Raw genomic sequence first — 21,350 nt, 5'->3', positions numbered from 1 at the left:
AAAGCTCACGGACAGCACCCTGGCCCTGAGTTTAACCCCAGGATTTGCATAAAACTAAGCAGTCAGCTTTGCTCTTCCTAACTCTGAGACCCTGGTTACTTTATCATACTAATTCTTATTCCTTCCTCGGTAAAATGGGAATAAAAATTTCTACTCTAAAAGTTTACAATTGGTTTAAATATGGAAGTGAGCTGGAAGGTAGAGATATCTGTCCTTTGGCCCTCTTGGCTTTAGAACTTTCTAAGGTATCACACTTTGCTCTTTGCAGGCTTGTCTGCCATAGTGATTGAGAACACAGCTGCAGAGCTGCATCTGGCCGGCTTTGAATACCAGCTCTGTTCCTTACTAGCTGTGTTATCAGGTGCAAGTTAATTAACCATGGTGTGCTCGTATAATGGGGAGAATAATATCTTTTCCAACAGTGTCTTGGGGGGACTCAATGGATTTGTACATGCAAGCACAAAGAATGCACCTTCTCTGCGCTCAGTGACAGCAATAGTCATTATTCATTTTTGACTCTTGGGGCAATACAATTCAGCATCCCATATTTAGAAAGCATAATAAAATTTGGGGTTTAGTGAGGAGCTCACACTAGGAGAACAGGGTTTATACTCGGAAAGAATTTTAAATCAGTTTTAATTACTCATCACAACCGTTTTGTTAATGAGGAGACTGGCTCACGGACGGCCACGAATACCTTGAAGAGCGTAAACGATGACACCTGAGCTTTGAGAGTGTCTCCATGAAGGAATTGAAAGCCGATTGCAGGAGTGAAAGGACTTGTTACACCGCGTTTTGGTAGTACCGGGTGAGAAGTGCTGGATGCCAGCATAGAAATGGATGTGTGCAGATACTGTTAACAGAACATGTGGGCTGTGCGTCACTTAGCAGCGTGAGCATGGGTGTACACCTGGCGCTCTAACTTCTGTGAGACTGGTGTCACTTACAAAACGAGTTGGTTGGTTCTTGTGGCCTGTATTTTTTGGTATATAGTTAAGAGCCATAGTGCTTTTTAAAAATTGATGTTCTTATAAGGTTGGTGTGCAGAGATAATTACAGCAGCCCAACCTGTGGAGATGCTGAATACTGGCTGCTGCGTATGGACTGGCGCAGGCTGGAGAGGGGCGGGGACAGCACGGTGCCCTGCCCACAGGCAGGGAGGGTGGCCCCGCCCAGCTCCGTGTGTGAGGTGCCCCAGCGCTGTGCTCTGTTTTCCATCCAGGGGTCACATGCTGCCCTCACTGGATGATTGGTTTTCATGTCCCAATATCCAAGTCCTTGAGCCTATGCTAAACTGGGAGTAAAACCCCCACGCAAATCCCAAGAACATATTTATCCACGAGTCTGCCCCATTCAGATCTTCATTCAAGCCCCTACATTGAGAAAGGTCAAGGAAAGGATTTGGGCTCTCTCTCTAGTACTAGAATCATCCATCCCAGGTGGGCAGACAGAGCCTTCGTCCTTAAGAGAATCAATGGCTTTTGGTTCTATAAATAAAGCTTACTTGACATTTTTTGTAGGAGCTATGTAATCCAAAATACCATATTGAGTGAAAAAACAAAGGGATGGTAACCAGGTCCTGAAGTAACAATAACAACAACAACAATAATTCTCTCTTGAGCAAATATTAAAGACAATACTGTTGGGTTTCATACAACACAAAGGCTCAGTCTCTCTCTTCTTTCCTTTCCTCTTCTTGTCTTTTCTCTTTTGTGCCAGTCTTAGGGTTTGAACTCAGGGCTCTACACTCTTGATTAGCTTTTTCACTCAAGGCTGGCACTCTACCAAGTGAGCCACACCTCCACTTCCATGTTTTTGCTGATTAATTTGGAGATTAGAGTCTCATGGACTTTCCTGTCTGGGTTGGCTTTGAACTGGGATCCTCAGACCTCAGCCTTCTCAGTAGCTAGGATTATAGGCATGAGCCACCAGCGCCCAGCCTTCTCCCTTCACAGAAATGGGGAAGCATTTATAATTGCTGTCAGGGTAAATTTTCCAAAGGCTAAAATAGCCTATGATAATCAATACTATGACAAAGAGAGCCATATTTTTTGTGAGTAAGTACTTTTAGAGATGCATGTTAAGAGGTTGAGAGACAAAGAAACAAGAATTGAATGGTTATACAGTGCAGATAGTCCCAACACAGCTGTTTCTAACACGTCTCCCCTCCTGGCTATTGGATACATCCTTTATGAATAGTGAGATGAAGAATTTGTGGCTTTATGCTTTTTCTTGTTGTTAAACACTGAGGGGAAGAAATGCTGGGAAAGCAGGTTCTCAACAACAGAAGACATTCATAAAAATAAAAGCAAATTTCCAGTGCAAGTAACCAGTGATGAGAAGCAACATTCACACACAAAAACCAATCTAGTGCCAGGTGCCAGAGGCTCATGCCTGCCATCCTCGCTACTCAGGAGGCTGAGATCTGAGAATCACAGTTCAAAGCCAGCCCAGGCAGGAAAGTCTGTGAGACTATCTCCAATAAACCACTAGAAAACTGGAAGTGGTGCTGTGTGGCTCAAGTGGTAGAGTGCTGGCCTTGAGCTGAAGAGCTGAGGGACAGCACTCAAGCCCAGAGTTCAAGCCCCACCACTGACAAAAAAATAAAAATAAAAATAAAAAACAATCTAGTACCAAGTATACAGTATAAAATACCATATTATAAATACATTAATATCCTGCCTCATTCACTATTAATACAAAGAAGTTGAACCCATGAACATGTAAGGTTCTAAAGATACCAATTGCGTGAGAGCTGTGGAAAAGGGTGGACAGTTCCCCAAATGTTTAGAGACAGAATTCTGCTTCTAGATATATACCTCAGAGAAAGGCAAACATACACCTACACATAAACTCATGTATGTATAATAGCACTGTTCAAAACAACAGAAAATTGTTCAAAACAACACAAATTTCCACCAAATATCCATCAATAGATCAATGTGTAAACAAGTCATGGTATTGCCATGCAACGGAGTACTATTCAGCCATAAATGAGTAAAACTAACACGTGCCACTACGTGGATGACCTAAAATACAAGCTAAGCGAAATAAGGCTAACAAAATTTCACATTGTATGAGTCTTGTTTTAGAAAATATGCAAAAGAGGCAAAACTCATATTAGTGGTAGCCAGGGCTGGGGGCAAAGGTACAGTCAGGTGATCACTTCATGTTCTTCTGAAGACACAGTTTTAGACCAGAGAGAAGTGTTTTTTTGTCTTTTCTTTTCTGGTGCTGGGGATTGAACCCAGGACGGGCCCTTGGTAGACAAGTATTCTGCCACTGAGCTACAGCCCAGCCTCCTTAAGTATATATTATATACATCTCACCTCAATTAAAATTACATATGTAATAATAGTATAGTGCAAATATGGAGAGGTTTGTTAAATGGTAAAACAATATCTTAAATGCTAGGCAACTCATCTTTAGCTCATTTTTTACTTTCTTTGTCATGCATATTCTTTCACCAATGCTGGATTCGTGCTCAACATGTTTAAAGATGAAATGGATTAAAGCATCTAGAATGTGCTATCGCAGGTGAACTCGCAGACACTCCGCACCTGGCGGGATAATATTTCAAATATATTCTCACTGCCTTCGTGCAAGCTGTGCATTTTCTAGCTCCCAGCAGTTCCTGGGTTTTTATATCCCTTGTGACCCAACCATTAATGTTTTTTACTCAGCAAGGGCCAAAAACATGTGCACCTCCCAAGCGAGGGCTTGTTTTCCCTCAGCAGTTCTTCTTCTATTCTTGATTAGCAATGGAGAAGAGAGAAGCGCCAGACTTACCCACGCAGGGCAGCGTGTAGCCGAGCTGGGCGTCGTGGACAAACTGCCGGTCGTTGAGTCTCGTCACGCAGTACAGGTGGAAGCAGTCCAAGCAGATGACGTGGCGGTGGTTGCACGGGAAGACCAGCACGGGGCTCCTGCACAGACAGGGGAGAGGTTTCTTGTGGGGCCTGTGGGGTGGATAGGCAGCACGTGCTTTGCAATGACTTCTGGAAGGAGACCCGGATGCCAAGACGTGAGCTCACCTCCACCAAGGCTGCCCTGTCAACACTGCAGGGGCTCTACAAACCATAGAGGTCAGTATCAATGCATGGAGCGATCATTGCTTACACCTCAGGGCAAATATAATTTCTTTCTTCAAGTCTTCCCTGATTCACAATTCTCCATGAACAACTAAAGTTCCACCCACCGTCTCCATTTCCATTGACCCATTACTGTCTCATAGCATTGGATGTGTTTTCCTCTGCTGATCAATTGTCATCTTCTTGAAAGCTGCTACTGTGTTGACACTATATTCTTATATTCCCCTAGGACTAGCATTTTAAGGTTTAAAATCAACATCGCTTGGATTTAATTTCAATGACATATAAAACTGAACTTCCTTGAAGTCCAAAGGAAAATGACAACTGCCACCAAAGTAGGTGTATATTCGGCAGTTACTTACATTTCTTTACCAGATCAAAAAATACAATTCAGAAATAAGAAATCAGCTGAGAAGGATTTTTCTATTTTAATATTTTATCTACCCCAGGCAAATATTCTACTTCTAAAATTATGATTTAAGGGATTATTAATAAACCAGTATATACAACTCCTAAGAATTTTAGATTCACTTAAAACACTTTACAGGAAAACAAATCTCTTCTAAAGCCCTGGAATTCTGCTGGCAAATGAACCATGAGGCTATTTCAAAAAAAGGGAGACAAATCGAATATATTAGTTTAATTTAATATCAGTCTCGAAGCAATTTCAGTAGTTAAAAAAGTTATTGGAAGCAATTTAGTTCGGTCTATTGCGTAGGTAAAGATTAGTAAATACAAAATAAACACGTTCGGGGCTGGGAAGGTGGCTTGGTGGTAGAGTACTTGCTTTGCATGCCTGAGGCCCTGGGTTTGATTCCTTAGCACCACATAAGCAGAAAGAAAAAAGCTGGAAGTGGTGCTGTGGCTCAAATGGTAGAGCGCTAGCCTTGAGCTGAAGAGCTGAGGGACAGCGCCCAGGCCCAGAGTTCAGGCCCCACAACCGGACCCAAAAAACAACAAAATAAACACGTTCGTTTCATGTAAGAGTTTTTCAAAGGCCCTTCCCCTCAAAAATTAATACTAAATATTAATATCATACAAGAACATTTTTAGCATTTTTATTGCAAAGGTGATACACAGAGGGGTGAAGGTTATATAAGTCAGGTAATGAGTACGTTTCTTTTGGAACGGTGAAGCCCCCTCCCTAATTTTCTCTCAGGTTTTCTCTCCCAACCCCACTCAGAAGATAGTTTCTTAACACCTAGGTGGTTTTCCACACTCTGGTTTGCTATTTATTTACTTTGAAGCAATATCTCCTATAAAACAAAGAAGAGAAAGCATTCCCAGGTAAGCAAACTAAATACGTCCACACGCTTGTGTGCTGTTCCCTCTTTTGACCTAACAAAGGCTTTCACTTTTGTTTCCAGGGACTTAGTTAATTCACGTTGATTGCTCTGAATTTTTAACCTGTTCCCTCCGAACAACTTCCCTTCGAAGGAGATAAAACCACCAAGGCTCCTCATCTCCTCGTGAGGCACCCGTGCACGGGCGTACCACATTCACGTCCACGGTGCATGCTTCCTGCAGCTGCTTCACAGGTGTACCACATCCACGGTGCATACTTCCTGCAGCTGCTGCATGGTGTACTACGTCCACAGTGCATGCTTCCTGCAGCTGCTCACGGGTGTACCACGTCCACGGTGCATGCTTCCTGCAGCTGCTGCATGGTGTACCACATCCACAGTGCATGCTTCCTGCAGCTGCTCACGGGTGTACCATGTCCACGGTGCATGCTTCCTGCAGCTGCTCACGGGTGTACCATGTCCACGGTGCATGCTTCCTGCAGATGCTGCATGGCGTACCACGTCCACGGTGCATGCTTCCTGCAGATGCTGCATGGCGTACCACATCCACGGTGCATGCTTCCTGCAGATGCTGCACGGCGTACCACATCCACGGTGCATGCTTCCTGCAGATGCTGCATGGCGTACCACGTCCACGGTGCATGCTTCCTGCAGCTACAGGGGCATACCACGTTCACGGTGCATGCTTCCTGCAGCTGCTGCACGGCATACCACATCCACGGTGCATGCTTCCTGCAGCTGCTGCACGGGTATACCACATCCACGGTGCATGCTTCCTGCAGCTGCTCACGGACATACCACGTCCATGGTGCATGCTTCCTGCAGATGCTGCATGGGCGTACCACGTCCATGGTGCATGCTTCCTGCAGATGCTGCACAGCGTACTATGTCCACGGTGCATGCTTCCTGCAGCTGCTGCACGGCGTACCACGTTCATGGTGCATGCTTCCTGCAGCTGCTCATGGGCGTACCACATCCATGGTGCATGCTTCCTGCAGATGCTGCACAGCATACCACATCCACGGTGCATGCTTCCTGCAGATGCTCATGGGCGTACCACGTCCACGGTGCATGCTTCCTGCAGCTGCTCACAGGCGTACCACGTCCACGGTGCATGCTTCCTGCAGATGCTGCACGGACCGCCTTTCCTTACTGTTGGGCTGTGAGAAACCTTCTCCACGCCACCTTGGGAAACGCGGAGTCCATAAGACTTGCTTTCAACAAGGAAGATTGTGGAGAAACTACCAGAATGTTTGTAAAAATTTGCTCTTATATAGAGCAAGCCTGAAAAGAACACATAGCAACGTTCCTGTGGAGGAAATAAAAAGAGAACTCAGAGAGGAGAGGTCCGGGGCCCTGGGGCTAGCATGGGGAAGGAGGACCCGGGGGAGGATGCCCCCGCGTGTGGCTCGTCCCTCAGGGTCAGTGAGGTCCCCAGGGACACAGACCTGCCTCGTCATCCACAGAACATCGGCCGTTCTGCCTAAGAATGACATGCGTTTGAAGCAGATTAGTGGGAAATGCCAAGTACACTATGGTGAGAGATAAATCCTAGAGAGCCAGCGGCCCCTCCAGAAACATTTAAAAATATTTTAAAATATTTTTATTTTAAATATTGTTATTATCTTGAAGTAGTTGTGCAAAGGAATTGCCGTTTAACAAAGCAGCTAAGTGAATACATGTGCCTTGATGAACATCTCACCCACGCCCCTCCCCTCGTTTTCCTTATGGCTTTGGCTGTAAATGGAATCCTTTTTTGCATTTAACAAAGCATTGTGTGTGTTCCGCGCAGCTTGCTCTCTGTGTCATCCCTTCAACATCCGCACCCCCTCCACCCCTCCCCTCATCCTCCTCACTTCGTGACCCATGCAGTGCATCGTGACCCATGCAGTGCATCGTGACCCATGCAGTGCATCGTGACCCATGCAGTGCATCGTGACCCATGCAGTGCATCGTGACCCATGCAGTGCATCGTGACCCATGCAGTGCATCGTGACCCATGCAGTGCGTCGTGACCCATGCAGTGCATCGTGACCCATGCAGTGCATCGTGACCCATGCAGTGCATCGTGACCCATGCAGTGCGTCGTGACCCATGCAGTGCGTCGTGACCCATGCAGTGCATCGTGACCCATGCAGTGCATCGTGACCCATGCAGTGCATCGTGACCCATGCAGTGCATCGTGACCCATGCAGTGCATCGTGACCCATGCAGTGCATTCTGGCCGGCATTCTACTCCTGCCCCCCCCCCGTTCCTCCTCCTCTCCTCTTGCTTCCCCCCAACCCCCCGCTTGCAAGGACCTGTTTCCTGGTGCTTATTTTTATTGGGCTTTGACTTAATATTTCTAAAGAATTATACTATTCGCACTCTTCACAGAGTCTGTTATATTTCAATTACTTCATTTACAACCCCTTGCCTTCCACCCAGTGTGTTATGTCTAAATTGACAGGCACATTCTTGCGCCCACAAATGAGGGAAACCGCGCAGCCTGAGCTTCTCTGAGCCCGGCTTACTTCACTAGAGCTATTTTTTTTCCAAGTCTCTCCACTCACAGGAAGTTTCAGAAGCCCAAGGGTTGGACCATGGAAGGCTACAACCTCCAAGGTAAAAGACCAGCAAGAAGGAAGCAGGAAGGTTTGGTAGGATCTGGACCCAGGAAAGTCCTGTTCCAAACCAAGTGTCTGCTGCCCCAAGCCACTCTCCTTGAATGGAGATAGACAGGAAGATCTACTCTGCTGGCGGAAGTAACGGATATGAGGATCAGGCTCACTTGGACACACTCCTACCTTAGCATCAATATTAAGTGAAAGGCAATGCAGTGAGGGCTCGCCACACAGCAGTGAGCACAGCGCAGGACGCAAGCACAGCCACTGCACATCTTAGTGGAGAAAGGAACCACACCACTTTTGCAATGATCTGGTACTGTATAGCTATAGTTTTGCAGCTCCCATCAATGTTTTTCACTCAATTACTTATTGACCATCTACTTTGGCTAAAGTAACAATTGAATATCACTGCGAATGTGTAACATCTGGTGGTTAGACTCTAAGTACCTGGGAAACGTAGCGTGTTGTTTCCAGACACAAAATTCACCTGGAGTAAGTGTTACAAGACAGGACACATGAGCAGCAAACTCCAGGGACACAGAAGTTCAGCGTGGAGGCAGTCACGCGGCCGGGAGGTTTCCTCAGAGTCTGAGCTAGATTTAAGCAATGAGATCGACGCTGGGCCACTGGATAGAAACATGGCGAGAAACGGGACATGAAAACCACGCTTGAAACAGAAAGACAGCAGGTGGGCTGCTGGGACGGATGCAGGCGGGACAGCGTGGAGAGGAGGCGGGAAGGGAGGCCTGCAGAGTGTGGTCAGGGACGAGGCTGGCTGCAGGAGACCGTGCTAGCATGTGGCTCTACACAGTGGAATCCTCCCTGGGTTCCGCTGTGGTCTGGGTGCCCGGGCCACCCTGGAGTTCACATACTGAATCCCTGTCACCAGATAATGGGATCAGGAAGTGGAGGCGGGGGAGGAGTTAGGTCAGGAGGGTGGGGCCCTGGGAAGCGGACTCCAGGGAGAGCCTCACTGCCCAGCAGGTGAGGACAGAGCAAGGTGCCATCTATGAACCAGAAGCAGGTCCTCACCAGATCCCAGCTGTGCAGGGCCCTGGTGTGGCGTTTCCAACCTAAGAATGATGAGCAATGCCTTCTGCTGTTTGTAGCTACCTGGCTCAGGTACATCGTTATAACAGTTCAAAGAGACAGAGACAGATTGTAGAGGAGGGAGGCTGGTGCTTGAGTAAGCTTCACTGTGAGGAGGCTTGGAGACATGACGCTGAAGGTAGAAGGACGTGAGGTGTGTCAGTAGCGTGGATGGGGTTGCCAGGCGGTGGTGGGTGGTAGAGCTGCAGGTGGGGTGAAGCGTGCACAGAGTCACGTGTGCGGTGAGCGCCTGGCAGGACTGCACCTGCAGGCCTTTCACTCCTCCCCATGTTCCTCAGCCCCCTTTGCTCACATTCTATATAAATGTTCATTGATCTAGAAGTGATTTTACCCAAATGAGCCAGATTACAGGGTAATTAATTAAAGGTTAACTAAACCTCTCAATCATAAGTAAAAAGAATGACAAATATGTCACCGGACATTGCTGAAGCATTATTTGTAAACAATTATTTCTCCTTTTTTTCAGAGCATGACTATTGGGGTTTGAACCCAGGACCTCACCCATGCAACTTCCTTGTTCAGCAGGCACTCTACCACTTGACCCATGCTTCCAGGCTGGATTTTTGCTGGTTATTTTGGAAATGAAGTCTCTAGGACTCTTCTGCCTAAATTGGTCTCAAACTAACATTCTCTGGATCTCAATCTCCTGAATATCGAGGATTACAGGGGTAAGCAACTGGTGCAGAGTTCTTTTTATTGCTAACGCAATTCAAAGACACTTGGCTCACTGAATAGCAAGCACAGTTGAAGGAGGTTTAGTTCAACAAAATTTAGGGCAGAGGGGGTAGAATGATTGATAGGGTGATGGTGATGAAGATGTACTGGACTCATCGTCTGCTTTTTAGAATGGCAACTCCTGAAAGACAATAAAAATATCACTAAAAATGTAGGAACCTATCCCAACTGTTCTTCTCCTCAAAGAAAACTATTGTTAGTTTCCCAAATGCATAAGCCAGTATGTTGGAAAAATTATATGAATTAGATCTATAGGATCTATAAAAATGGGATCAAAGTTTTCTTATTTATTGAGTTTAATCCACACTCTCCCTCATTTCTCTCTTTCTCTCTCTCTCTGTTTTTGTCTTCCCTTCCCCCACACTCCAGATCTGTGTCTCTGTTCAATAGTCTTACATACACATCTTCATTAATACACATTCCTTTCCACATAGAATGGGCTCCTGCATGCACAGCAGGAAGAATGCAGAAATGACTGCATGTGACATCAGGGCTGTGTCAGGAAAGCTTCTCCAGTGTCTGTCTGAGCTCTTCTGGGAAGACCTTTTGCCAACCTCTAGCACCACACGTGGAAGGCTCTTAGGTGAATCATCTTTAAAGTAGATTCTCCACCACAGTGCAAGCCCAAAGGTGTCCGTGACCCAAGCTGGCATCTTGACTATGGCCCTGAACAAGAACCATCTAGCTGTGCCTTCCTGAATCCCTGGTCTTGTAAAACTGTGCAGACAATATGCAATGTGGTCTTCAAGCCACTAAGCTGTGGGGTAATTTGTTACACAGTAGTACCTAACTAATATGGGCTCCACAGAAAAAGAAAGCACATTTAGCTATTGGGTCCTAAAATAATGCATGAGGTAAGACAGTCATATTGGAAGGAGGGCGGCGATTCGAGGGCATTTAAAGTTGAGAGAAGCATGTGCGGTTGTGAAAATACAGGGTTTGGAGGGTGAATGCTGTAACTAGTTTCTCCATTTGTCCCAATGCAAAGAAAAATTACATATACACGTTATATGTGTGTGCACGTGTGTGTTTATATATGGTATGTGCACATCTTTTTACACATGATGTGTATGTACATGTGTAATAACATCGCCTGGTAAGCAGTGTAAGTCAGAATTTAAAAATTAGTAGAAAACATCAATATAACTTTTCATTTGTGGGAGAGAATCTGAGTTCAACAAACACTTGGACACCACCACATTTGTCATGCTTCAGTTAGCAATCTTTCAAAGCTCTCTACAAAATTCTGTGTGTGAAGAATTACGACTCCTGGGAATTTAGAAAAATACTTGATTACATGAAAAATAATTAGTGGGGAGAAACTGCACTGTTAAATGACTTAAATTTGTCTTCTTAGTGATTGTCATGTTAAATCCCTTTGAGTTAGAGATGGCTTATAAAATGGTAAGCAAACACTATCAGGAATCAAATGCAGTTCAGTATGCCCTGCATTTGGCCAGGCTTCTTATGCCACACTACCTAATATAACCACAGAGAGGATTCCCACACGTGCTCATGCACAGAAAGCCTGGGACGGGTCATGGTGGCACATGCGTGTCCTCGGAGCTCATTACGTGAGTTAGCCAAGGGGGACATGCTTAGTCCCTCTTGTGGAGAGGAACCTCATCCACACTCCTGACTCAAATTCAAACAAAACTCCACAGTCGAATGACCTTCACAATTCCTTCCAGCTGCCAAGTTTAAAATCCTGCAAGTTCCTTTGCCCATCAGTCGGCTTGGAACCAGTTCTCTATGAAGGTTCTGGCAGATCCTAGCCCAGCTCATTAACGCCCCTTCCAGCTTCTTCCTCCTCCTCTGCTCACGTTCTGTGTCATTCAGTCTGTTCTGCTACACATAAAAAAGCGAATCTGTTCTGGTGCTCTGATCTGACTTGTGGTGTCCCGGTATGACAGCATAGACACCATCGTAATGCGCAAGCCCTTTATATCTTGATTTCTCCTTCTTCTACTCTGACGATACTCTGCAACAGCCAAGCATGCCACCCATGAAAGTGATCAGTAACGACCCATCCTCTCAGGAATTCATATTCCCAGTGGGCTGAGGGTCAGCAGTTGCTTCCTGGTGCAGTAAGTGCTACACGGGGATGAGTTTGGAGAGCTTGGCCTGTTCCCAGGGCCGCAGCCAGGGGACGGGAGAGCTCCTATCCCAGCGTGTGCAGGCCATACCGAGAGCCAGCATGAGCGGCTAAAGGACTCTTCTCACTTATGAATGATTTTGTGAAATATACAAGATGAAATTAGAAACATGTTTAGATTATGAATAGGCGACCTGTCTGTCTAGGCACCAGTCAGCTTTCTATTACTACAACAAACACCTGAGATAAACATGTAAAGAAGAGAAGTTTATTTTGGTTCATGACAGCCCAGTGCTTTGGGCTGTGGACGACACAGTACATTGTGGTAGAAGCCTGAAGCACAGGAAGTCAGTTCATGTCATGATGGCCAGAAAGTAAGAGAGCAAGAAGGAGGGGCTGGGATCCCCAGGTCTCGTTCCAGGGCAGGGCCCCAGTGACCTAATTTCCTCTCACTAAGCCCCACCTCTTAAAGGCTCCGCCATATTCCAACAATTCTGAGCTCAGGACTAATTCTTGAACACATTTTTTAGATACAAACTATAACCATCTTATTTTCTAAAATTTTCCATTCATCTTTAAAGTTTTGTTCAGGAATTCTTTTCTCACCAGCAGAACTAAGTGTTACTATATTCAAGAGTATTGCTAACCTCATCGTGTGTTCTAAAGTTTGATCCTGTTGGTATTTTCCTCAACCATTCTGTAGACTTCCCTAACATTAACGTGTAGCTCCATTCCAGGACAGCAACTTGATTTGATGCACCTTGTGGCATTTTCCTGTGGATACCTTGGGCTTCATGTAGAAATTTCCCATCAAATGAACTACAACACTGTTGGCATATTAACCTGGGTAAGGATGAGTGTTCTGTGTCCTATCATGAAGAAGGACATGAAAATTTCAAGTACTGTCTAAAATGAAAAAGTGTGTTCCATTGTTACTAAACAGAAAATGTTTTAGACATCATCCTTTCGATATGTTCTTTCTGATTTTGAAAGCACGGACACAAGAGGGGCCATGAAATAACCAGGTGAGAACGTGAGGTGGACAGCGTGTACTGCTCTTCAGAGCAGAGGGCTATGGCTGTGGTGTAATCTGAGTTCTTCTCTCACTGGGTAGAGCCTCTGCCAGTGCCCAGTTGGCCTCCGTTTCCCCCCTTCCACACTCATCCTTACCCAGCTTAATCAGAACAACCGTCCCCTTCTCCCGGCCAGTCAGCACTTCCAGCCCCTACCCCATCCTGTGAGTGTATCCGGCAGTACAGCTTTACAGTGACTTGTGCTAGGCCAGCTCTTGGCACACACATATGAACTAGGTGCCCGCTGCCAGAATAATCGAGCCCTTTGCCTTTTAGAACTCTCCAAAGCTAGAATGAACCCACAAAACCCACTTCTGCTCTTCCACCTACAAATCCCGTCTCTTTCAGGCCAATCTCTCTGCTTTTCCTCTCCAGTAAAGATGTGTAAAGATCCCAAACTTTCAAGATGAGCGCACTCCCAACTTTCTCCAGAAGCTCTGCTCAGCTGGCTCTTCTACTCTTTTCCTAACTTGCAGGCGTGTTCATGTCCACAAGGCAGGCTTTGATTTCATGTTCAGTTTATCATTTTATCACATCATGTATGTTGTTCTTTACCCATCTAAAGAACCTTGTCAGACCAGCCTACTAACTGCCATCTACCAACCCAGGTAGAAGCTCCGAGCCTCCAGCTCCTATCTGAGATGCAGTGCATGGCCACCAGGCAGGCCTCATAAAGAGCAGTCTGGCTGTGAGGAAATCAAGTCCGGACAAGACATGTCAGGACACTGAGCAGGAGGCAAGTCAATCCAGAGCTGGTCAGTCAACGGGTTTTCTAAAGGAAGAGAAGAACCATAAGCAAAGGCCTCAAAGGTAGGAATGAATAAGCCTGGTAAAGAAAGGAGAGGAAAATATGTGAAAATACTTAAGACATAGCAAACTGGGTGACACTGGAAAACTGTGCTGTCTGTGCTCATCCTACACCTGGAGAATCGATCAAATTCCACATATTAAGTGTGAAACCGAAAATGAATGGTATTGCTTTGATATGTCACACACATGAGTTTGTACTTTGTTTTTATATAATAGAGTTTGTTGATGTGGGTTCTACCATTTATAACATTTGGAGTCACTGATGAAAGATACTTGCTCCACGTAAACAATACCGTCATGGTCCCAGCGTGTTTTATTTCCAAATATAATTACTGTTGATAGGCTGAACCCATGCACAACACAGGGACTTTTGAGGTGTTGGATCGTAAACATTACAACACAAGAGCAGATATTAGAATTTTAAAAATCCTTTCCTTTTTATAAAATTACGTTTACTGCACAGAGGTCAACCATATTTGACAATAACTCCTTACTATACCCTGCTTTACCAGCAGCACTCCAGCCCCTGCTAAGGGATCTATATCACTAAAAATCACTGATAAATAACTGTCTGGGAGCCAGTGGCTCACGCTTCTAGTCCTAGGAACTCCAGGAGATGAATATTTGAAGGACTGAACTCAAGGCCAGCCAGTTTGTGAGACCCCCATCTCAACCCCCCCCCCCAATTTTTTTTTTGGTCTGGTAGTGGGGCCTGAACTCTGGGCCTGGGCGCTGTCCCTCAGCTCTTCAGCTCAAGGCTAGCGCTCTACCACTTGAGCCACAGCGCCACTTCCAGCTTTTTTCTTTTTGCTTATGTGGTGCTGAGGAATCGAACCCAGGGCCTCAGGTATGCAAGGCAAGCGCTCTACCACTGAGCCACCTTCCCAGCATCCCCCCCAATTTTTTTGAGTTCAGTGGTACATGATTATTATACCAGAAATGAGGGAGGGCCAAGAGGTCCAGGCCTACACAAGAGAACACCACTCCCCCCCCCCAAAAAAAGATTAGAGCCAAAAGGATTGAAGCTGTGGATCAAGTGGTAGAATGCCTGCCAAGCAAGCATGAGGTCCCAGGCTCAACCTGTAATACCATCATAAACAGTGGATAAATTATAATGAAATATAAGTTGCATGTTACAAACTACGAATTCCAAAGGGTCTTTGATCCATGAGGAAAAAGACATACTTCATTTTAAAAATCATGATAATGTCTTCTGTGATGGTTTATGTTGACTATGAACTTGATTGGTGTAGGATACTAGTAAAGCACACTTCCGTGTGAGTCTAGGAGGACATTTGCAGAGGATTGACATTAAGGAGAGCAAATGAATGGGGAGACCTGCCCTAAATGTGGGTAGCTCCATTCGATAGGCTGAGGCTGGGCTGGTGCTGGGGCAGCGGCTGGATGGAATAAACGGGGGGGGGGGGGGGGGGAGGAGGAAGCTGGAAGGCGGGACATTTTCTGTCTCTGCTTCCTGGCTCCCTGCACTGCCCCTCCACATCCTCCTTACCAACCTGAACTCAAATCTCTGAAACCATGAGCCAGGCATTTTGTTGCGGCAATGGAAATTCTAACACGACTTCCTAGCCCATACTTAACAGAATATTTTCAAGGATCCTCAAAATTAACGTTGGATGCCAAAGCACTTCAAGACAATACTCTCAGGGAACATTCTACTGGGACTAGCAAGACACATATAACTAAAGAAAGCTAAAGGAAGATTTCACATCAAATCATTTCCAGGTTGTATCATTTGCATAGAGCTCTTGTGTGGTGCAACGATTTAGCTGTTGGAGATGCTGTCTGTAATCCATACTGACTGGTGCAAATAGCTCATCTCTGGTTTTTCCTCTGTGAAAAACAGCAAGAAGCAGATAATGCCCAGCTCCTTTACAGAAAGCCTTGTGATAAGTTGAGAAAGATATGAAGACATATCTCGCATGGATAAGAAGTCTACTGTGAAATAAATTGTCCTGGTGTATCTTCAACTCTCAGGACAGTAAATATAAATGTGCTCAGAATCAGCTCAGTGGCTGTGGAAGTTCGGAGCAATTTAGCATAAGAAATTATTACAGACACTGAGTGGTGTAAAAAGGATATATTCTTGACTGCCAGCTCACAAGAACCTTGCCCAGAATCTATGCTATTGTTCTTGCATTCATCTTTAAAAAAGAGTGAATGGGTGCTAATAGATACTGAGTCTTTTAGTGCTTTTATCAGAGAAGCATGAAGACTCAAGTAGAGTAGAGTAGTTTGAAATGAAGAGTCCCTCCTACCTAAAAGAGAAATCTAAAAGGAAAAATCTGTAGATGTCATAAAATAGTTCCACATGGAGAATGTATCAAGACAGGGGAGGTACTGTGAAATTTATGAAGAATCATTAGATGGAGTCAATTTTAAAATACTGACAGTATTGGCAAATTTGTGGAGCATAGTAAAGTTATTTTTATATTTTACTTTTATTTAGTTTTGTTTTATACCTAACTGGAAAAGCAGTAAATAGTATCCCAAAATATTTTACTAAAAGTAAGTATAATAAAAATCAGTATAGCACAGTAATACAAACCCAAATGAATTGGTGAAAAGAGACCCATGCAAAGACACTCTTGACTAAAACGAGGAGCTGTGACTTGAGCAGGCTAGAGATGCCGGCCTCTGGAGAGACTTCAGATAGGGAGATTTTCATCACCTTCAACATAGAGGAGTACACGTCTGCTTTACCAAAGCTTTAGAAGTTAGGCTGAAATCATATGCAAAAAGTAATTCACACCCCAGATTCCGGCTTTCTATGACCTCTGTACAAATGGATGTACTGCTTGTAAAGGTAAGAAATAAGATTTCGGAGCATTTTTATATCCCAGAAAGCTTCTTGAGACGGAGGCCCTGGTTTAAGACAATCAAAAAAGGTATATTGGTACCAAAGTAAAAGCGCAAAATGAAAAAACCTCATAAAGTATCCACAACCAGAATGCAATTAAACCACTCTAGAGCAAGATTAAAAATTTCACAACACATCTTCAAGACCTTTCAGCACGTAAAAGGTAGTTAAATCTGTCTTGATGGTGCCGGAGATGGCTCCCAGGGCTTTTTACACGCTGAGCTCCCCCTCCCTCACCCGCTCTGTACGCCGCTAGTCTGTATGTGATTTTTCTTCCCCTCAGGGTCACCTGAGCCAGGCAGCCGTTCCTGGAGGAACGGCCGGAGGGGCCGGGCAGCCCCTACCTCACTGTTCCCTCATTTGCTGATCTACGTGCGTCTCAGGCCAGAGATCCGCAAACCCACCTGTTGTTGCGAGTCTAGCATGTTCACTTTTGTAACAGTGTGTTCCCATCTGCCGTGGGAACAGGAGCAGAACCTGTCCTGTGAGGAGACTGACCCGAGCGCCCCGTACTGTTGAGCCTTCGTGGGAAATGCTTACTGCCGCTCCGGGCTCCTGACCTCATAAATACTTTGGGGTGCCACATGCCTGGCCTATCAGTGGTGCCTAGCAAAGTTTTTTGTTTTTGTTTTTGTTTTTAGTGACCACAGGAGTGTGATAGATTGCTGGTGTTAAGGCATTCCAACTGCTTTTGAAATACCATCTCGCTCCATTCAGGCCATTTCTTTTGGTTAAGCTAATCTGGATCATTCAGAGAGCTGGCTGTAGCTCAGTGAATAGTTGATTCTGGCCACTTTAACAGGATAGCAAGGAAGAGGAACAAGGACTTCGCAGAGGGCAGATAGGCCAGGGCACAGAGTTTCCCTTCCTGCACACAGATCCTTGTCTCCTCTAGACCAGGAGCTGTCTAGGGCCTGAGGGTGTGACTGTTCTTTAAGTTGGGAAGGACAGCTACGAAGCAGAAGGATGTTAGCTAATGAGATTGTAAGAAAATCGAATGGGGTCACGTGATGATGGCTGGTAAGCTGCTGCCCACTGGACACGGCGTCAGCAGATGACCTGGACGGTGATTTGTTTGCCCATGAACCCTGCCCAGATCTGGCACGAGAGAGCTGTGGGAGGGGCAGCTGGTGGAGAGCCCAGAGGTAGAAAGACACAGGCCCTGTTGAAAGAATTACAGAGGCTCTGTGTGGCGGGCACCAGAGGGCAGGATGAGGTCGGGTTCCTGGAGGCAGCCATGAGAAGCTGGCAGGGGGGCCTGGAAGTTCAACTCTTAGATGAAGGGAGTCCAGGCGGGATTTTTATGACACTTAATGACACTTAATGACTGAAAATTCCCTAACTGTATAACAAACCAAGTGTCCCCCGGCAAGGAAGGAGGAGAAGAGACTCTTGGGAGTTACTCCAGGAATCCTAGGAGGATGGAGGCTGGGACTCAGCCGTGCGGGGAGAGAGAGCCCGTCAGCCCCCGACTGGGTGGGAGACCGGAGCCTTTGCACGCTTCCTCCCCAGCCCTTTCCTTTCCTGCCAACTTGCACAGGGCCCTTCATTTTGAGGAATGTTCCCAAATCCCTGGGCCACTGTTTGTTATAAAATTCCCAACTTTGCGATTGCTGTTGGAAGTGGAGAGCTGGGACCTGAGTTGAACGGTGACAGGGATGGCCATGGAGCTAGCCTGTCACTGGTCACCACTTACAGCCCTAGCTCCTCATTCTTCTCCCTGGGCTGGCTGCTCTCCTCCAGGGAAAATGGCCCCCAAAAGCTCGGGCGATCAAAGCCTGGTTACTAAGCAACAGTCTTCAAAGGCAGGCTTTGGAAAGTTACTGAGAACTCTGGCCTCATCAATGCATTGATGCATTGATGGGAATTCATTTTGGGAAATGGTGGCAATTTAGGAGCTAGGCCCTCTGGTGAAGGGGCCTTGCTCTTGGCCCTTCCTCGCTCAGTCTCTGCCTTTCCGTTTCTCTGTCTGGATCTGTTTGTCTTTCCTCCTCACCCCGTGGCTTCCTCTCTCCTGGAACCTGCACTTCGGGCAGCCGGGGGGTCGCGGTGAGCACGCCTCCCACCCGAAGCACTGCGTGAGAAAAGCAGTAAGCACACACAGGAAGGCCATAATAATTCCTCCTTTCTTCTCACATGAAAGAGGCTCTCCCTGTGCCAGGGGAAGGGGAACATTCTCATGTGACCTTGTGTTGTGTCATGTGATAGCATGTCACGTCATGTGATGTCATGCTGTACCAATGGCCACGGTTTGGAAACTCACCTCTCTTTCACCTCTGCGTGCAATTTCACTCCCCCCTCCTGGCCCCCACAATGGCTCCTTTTTGTAGCTTGGTATAAAAGATGTAGCTTTGCTATTTCCTTGCGTTTTTAGCTCCTTACGAGGCTCCTGTGCCACGTAAAACTTTTATTAAGTCGGTGTGTTTTCCCCCTGTTGATCTGTCTCACGGTGATCTCATCCTGACGCCCCACGCCCTCAGAGGGGACACATGAAGGTCACCTCAGGCTGAAGCCTGCTCCTCCCCTTAGTGCATGTGACACACAGGTGCAGGGACGGCGCTTGTCCAGTGGGGCCTGTCCTCTGGTGTCCTGCCCTTGGCTGGACAGCTGTCCTTGGGCAGACAGCGGCTGGAGGATGATGGACGCATGGAGCAGACTGGAAACACTGCCACAGGCCGAGCCAAGCAGTCGGAGCCCCGAAGCCGAGGGCTGTGCCGCCGCCAGCGCCACCTGTGTCACACGCGGTGACACGCCGTGGCTGCCTGTCCCTCAGCTCCCGCTCGCCAGTGACCTCCCGCATGACCTGCTCAGGGTGTCACACACTCGACTTCCTGTCTCCTGCACCAGCCAGGACTGTGAGGACCGCACCTGCCAGTGTGCGGGAGCCACCTCGTGATTTTAGATTCCAGGTTCCACCCACAGCGCGCGTGACGGGGGAGGACCGGGCGCTGGCCTTGCGCTCCGGGGCCCGCAGGCACACTGAGCTCTGTGTCTGCCAGGCCTCCGAGCCCCTGCATCCCCTCGCTGCCCTCCACCATGAAGACCGGGCCTGCGGAAAAGCCCCTCCCTGGGACGGAAAGAAGAAGCTGGACAGCTCCTGGCAATCAACTCCCAAGTCCACCTCAGAAGCACCCGCTGGTTCAAGTGGTAGAGCACCATCCCTAGGCAAAGAAGCCAAGAATGAAAGCAAGGACCTGAGTTCAAGCTCCTGCATGGCCACTAAATAAATAAATAAATGTCATTGTAAGACACCTGGAAATTCTCTGAAATCCCGTAGACCATATAATGCATAGGGAAAGGTGAGAGATGTTTCCTTACTGGAAAACAAGCTTAAGATTTTCCAAAATATTCTCCATACCAACTTGTACAATCGACAGCTCCACTTCAAAACCCTCAGCAATAAAAATAACGTTACTCAAGTATTCTAGGAAGACTGGATTCTCTCTCTCCCAAAAAAGAAAAGAATGTAAAACATGACTGCCATCTGACCGTGATATCAAGACTATGTTATCAAAACAACATACGGGGAGGGTCGCGGCCACAGACGGGCAGGCAGCAGCTGAATCTAAATATGATGCTGGTGCTCTACAAACATTGAAGTCTGTGCTCTCTCGTCATTATTTTCCACTCACTGGCTTTCGGATATTTGGTTACAGGTCACTTGGTCACTGGTTGTGGGTTATTTTCTTACCATTGCCTTAAGGCTGCTGACAGATGGCGTCATCTCAGACCTGAGCCTCTCTGCATGAGCTACTTCTCAGGGTCTTTGCTCGCTCCTACCTGCAGGTGTCCTTGCAACCTGGCTGGCTCACCGCATGATCTCACTCACGATCAAGATCCCTAACTTCATCCAAGTTGACCCTGAGAGGTCGCCCCCCCCTCCTCCCCCACGGTGCTCTTGGCACAGAGCTGCCCCTCTCCTCCCAAGTGCATCACAAACTCGGGTCTGTCTCCTGAGCATCTGCAGAGGAATCAGGTGATGCTACCACGGCTGACCCTGGGGTACCGCTCGCTTGATCCACAGCGACAGGCAACAGGAGACTGGGCAGAGAAGCTGCCCTTCCCCTCTGCCTCTGCAGGGTGATGGCACGAGCCTTCCCCTTGGCAACTCAGTGAAAAGACCTCCATGCCTTCCCTGCCCACCTGCCCGGAGGCCAGCTGCGACCCCTATGGCCCCAGCTGCAGCCGGAGAATGCTCCACTCACCAAGCATGGCTCCTCCCTTAATTCACCCTTCCTTTTTACCCCGCTCATCCCGGGCTTCCTCCTCCCCACTGAGGGCCGGCACTGTTCATTCTCGCCTCTGGCTCTGCTCCCGAGAGGAGTCTGGGTAAAGTGCACACTGATTGACTATCTAAAGGAGTCAGCCAGGCAATCTAACAGGGAGGAGGCACTCCGTACTGACCTGTGTCACTGCTCTGAAATTCAACACAAGGAATAAAGAGAACGTGTGGATTCATTTCAAAGCAGAGAAACATCCATCGTATTCCAAACACATTTTTAAAAAGATTAGCCAGGCACCAGTGGCTCAAACCTACTCAGGAGTCTGAGGTCTAAGGATTGTAGTTTGTAGCCAGCCCAGGCAGGAAAGTCCATAACACTATCTCCAACTAGCCAGCAAAAAGCCAGAAGTAAAGGTGTGGCTCAC

At 46.9% G+C, this 21,350-nt stretch overlaps 1 protein-coding gene across 3 annotated transcripts in view; it reads right to left on the bottom strand.

The window, feature by feature from the left end:
* Positions 1 to 21,350, bottom strand: part of Prkn (parkin RBR E3 ubiquitin protein ligase) — a 978,959-nt gene that overhangs the window by 295,871 nt on the left and 661,738 nt on the right. For 2 of the 3 annotated variants that reach the window (XM_070010824.1, XM_070010825.1), the window contains exon 7: positions 3,790 to 3,926. In XM_070010824.1, coding sequence (XP_069866925.1) covers positions 3,790 to 3,926 — 137 coding nt within the window. Of the gene's footprint in view, positions 1 to 3,789; positions 3,927 to 6,565; positions 6,705 to 8,449; positions 8,629 to 21,350 lie in introns of those variants that run through there. The other variant, XR_011369410.1, reaches the window with a different exon arrangement.

The sequence above is a fragment of the Dipodomys merriami genome, unplaced genomic scaffold (assembly GCF_024711535.1).
Source record: "Dipodomys merriami isolate MVZ:Mamm:240054 unplaced genomic scaffold, mDipMer1.0.p SCAF_8, whole genome shotgun sequence".
Lineage (NCBI taxonomy): Eukaryota > Metazoa > Chordata > Mammalia > Rodentia > Heteromyidae > Dipodomys > Dipodomys merriami.
The sequence above is the reverse complement of the archived record's forward strand: the minus strand, read 5'-3'. Positions and strand labels throughout refer to the sequence as shown.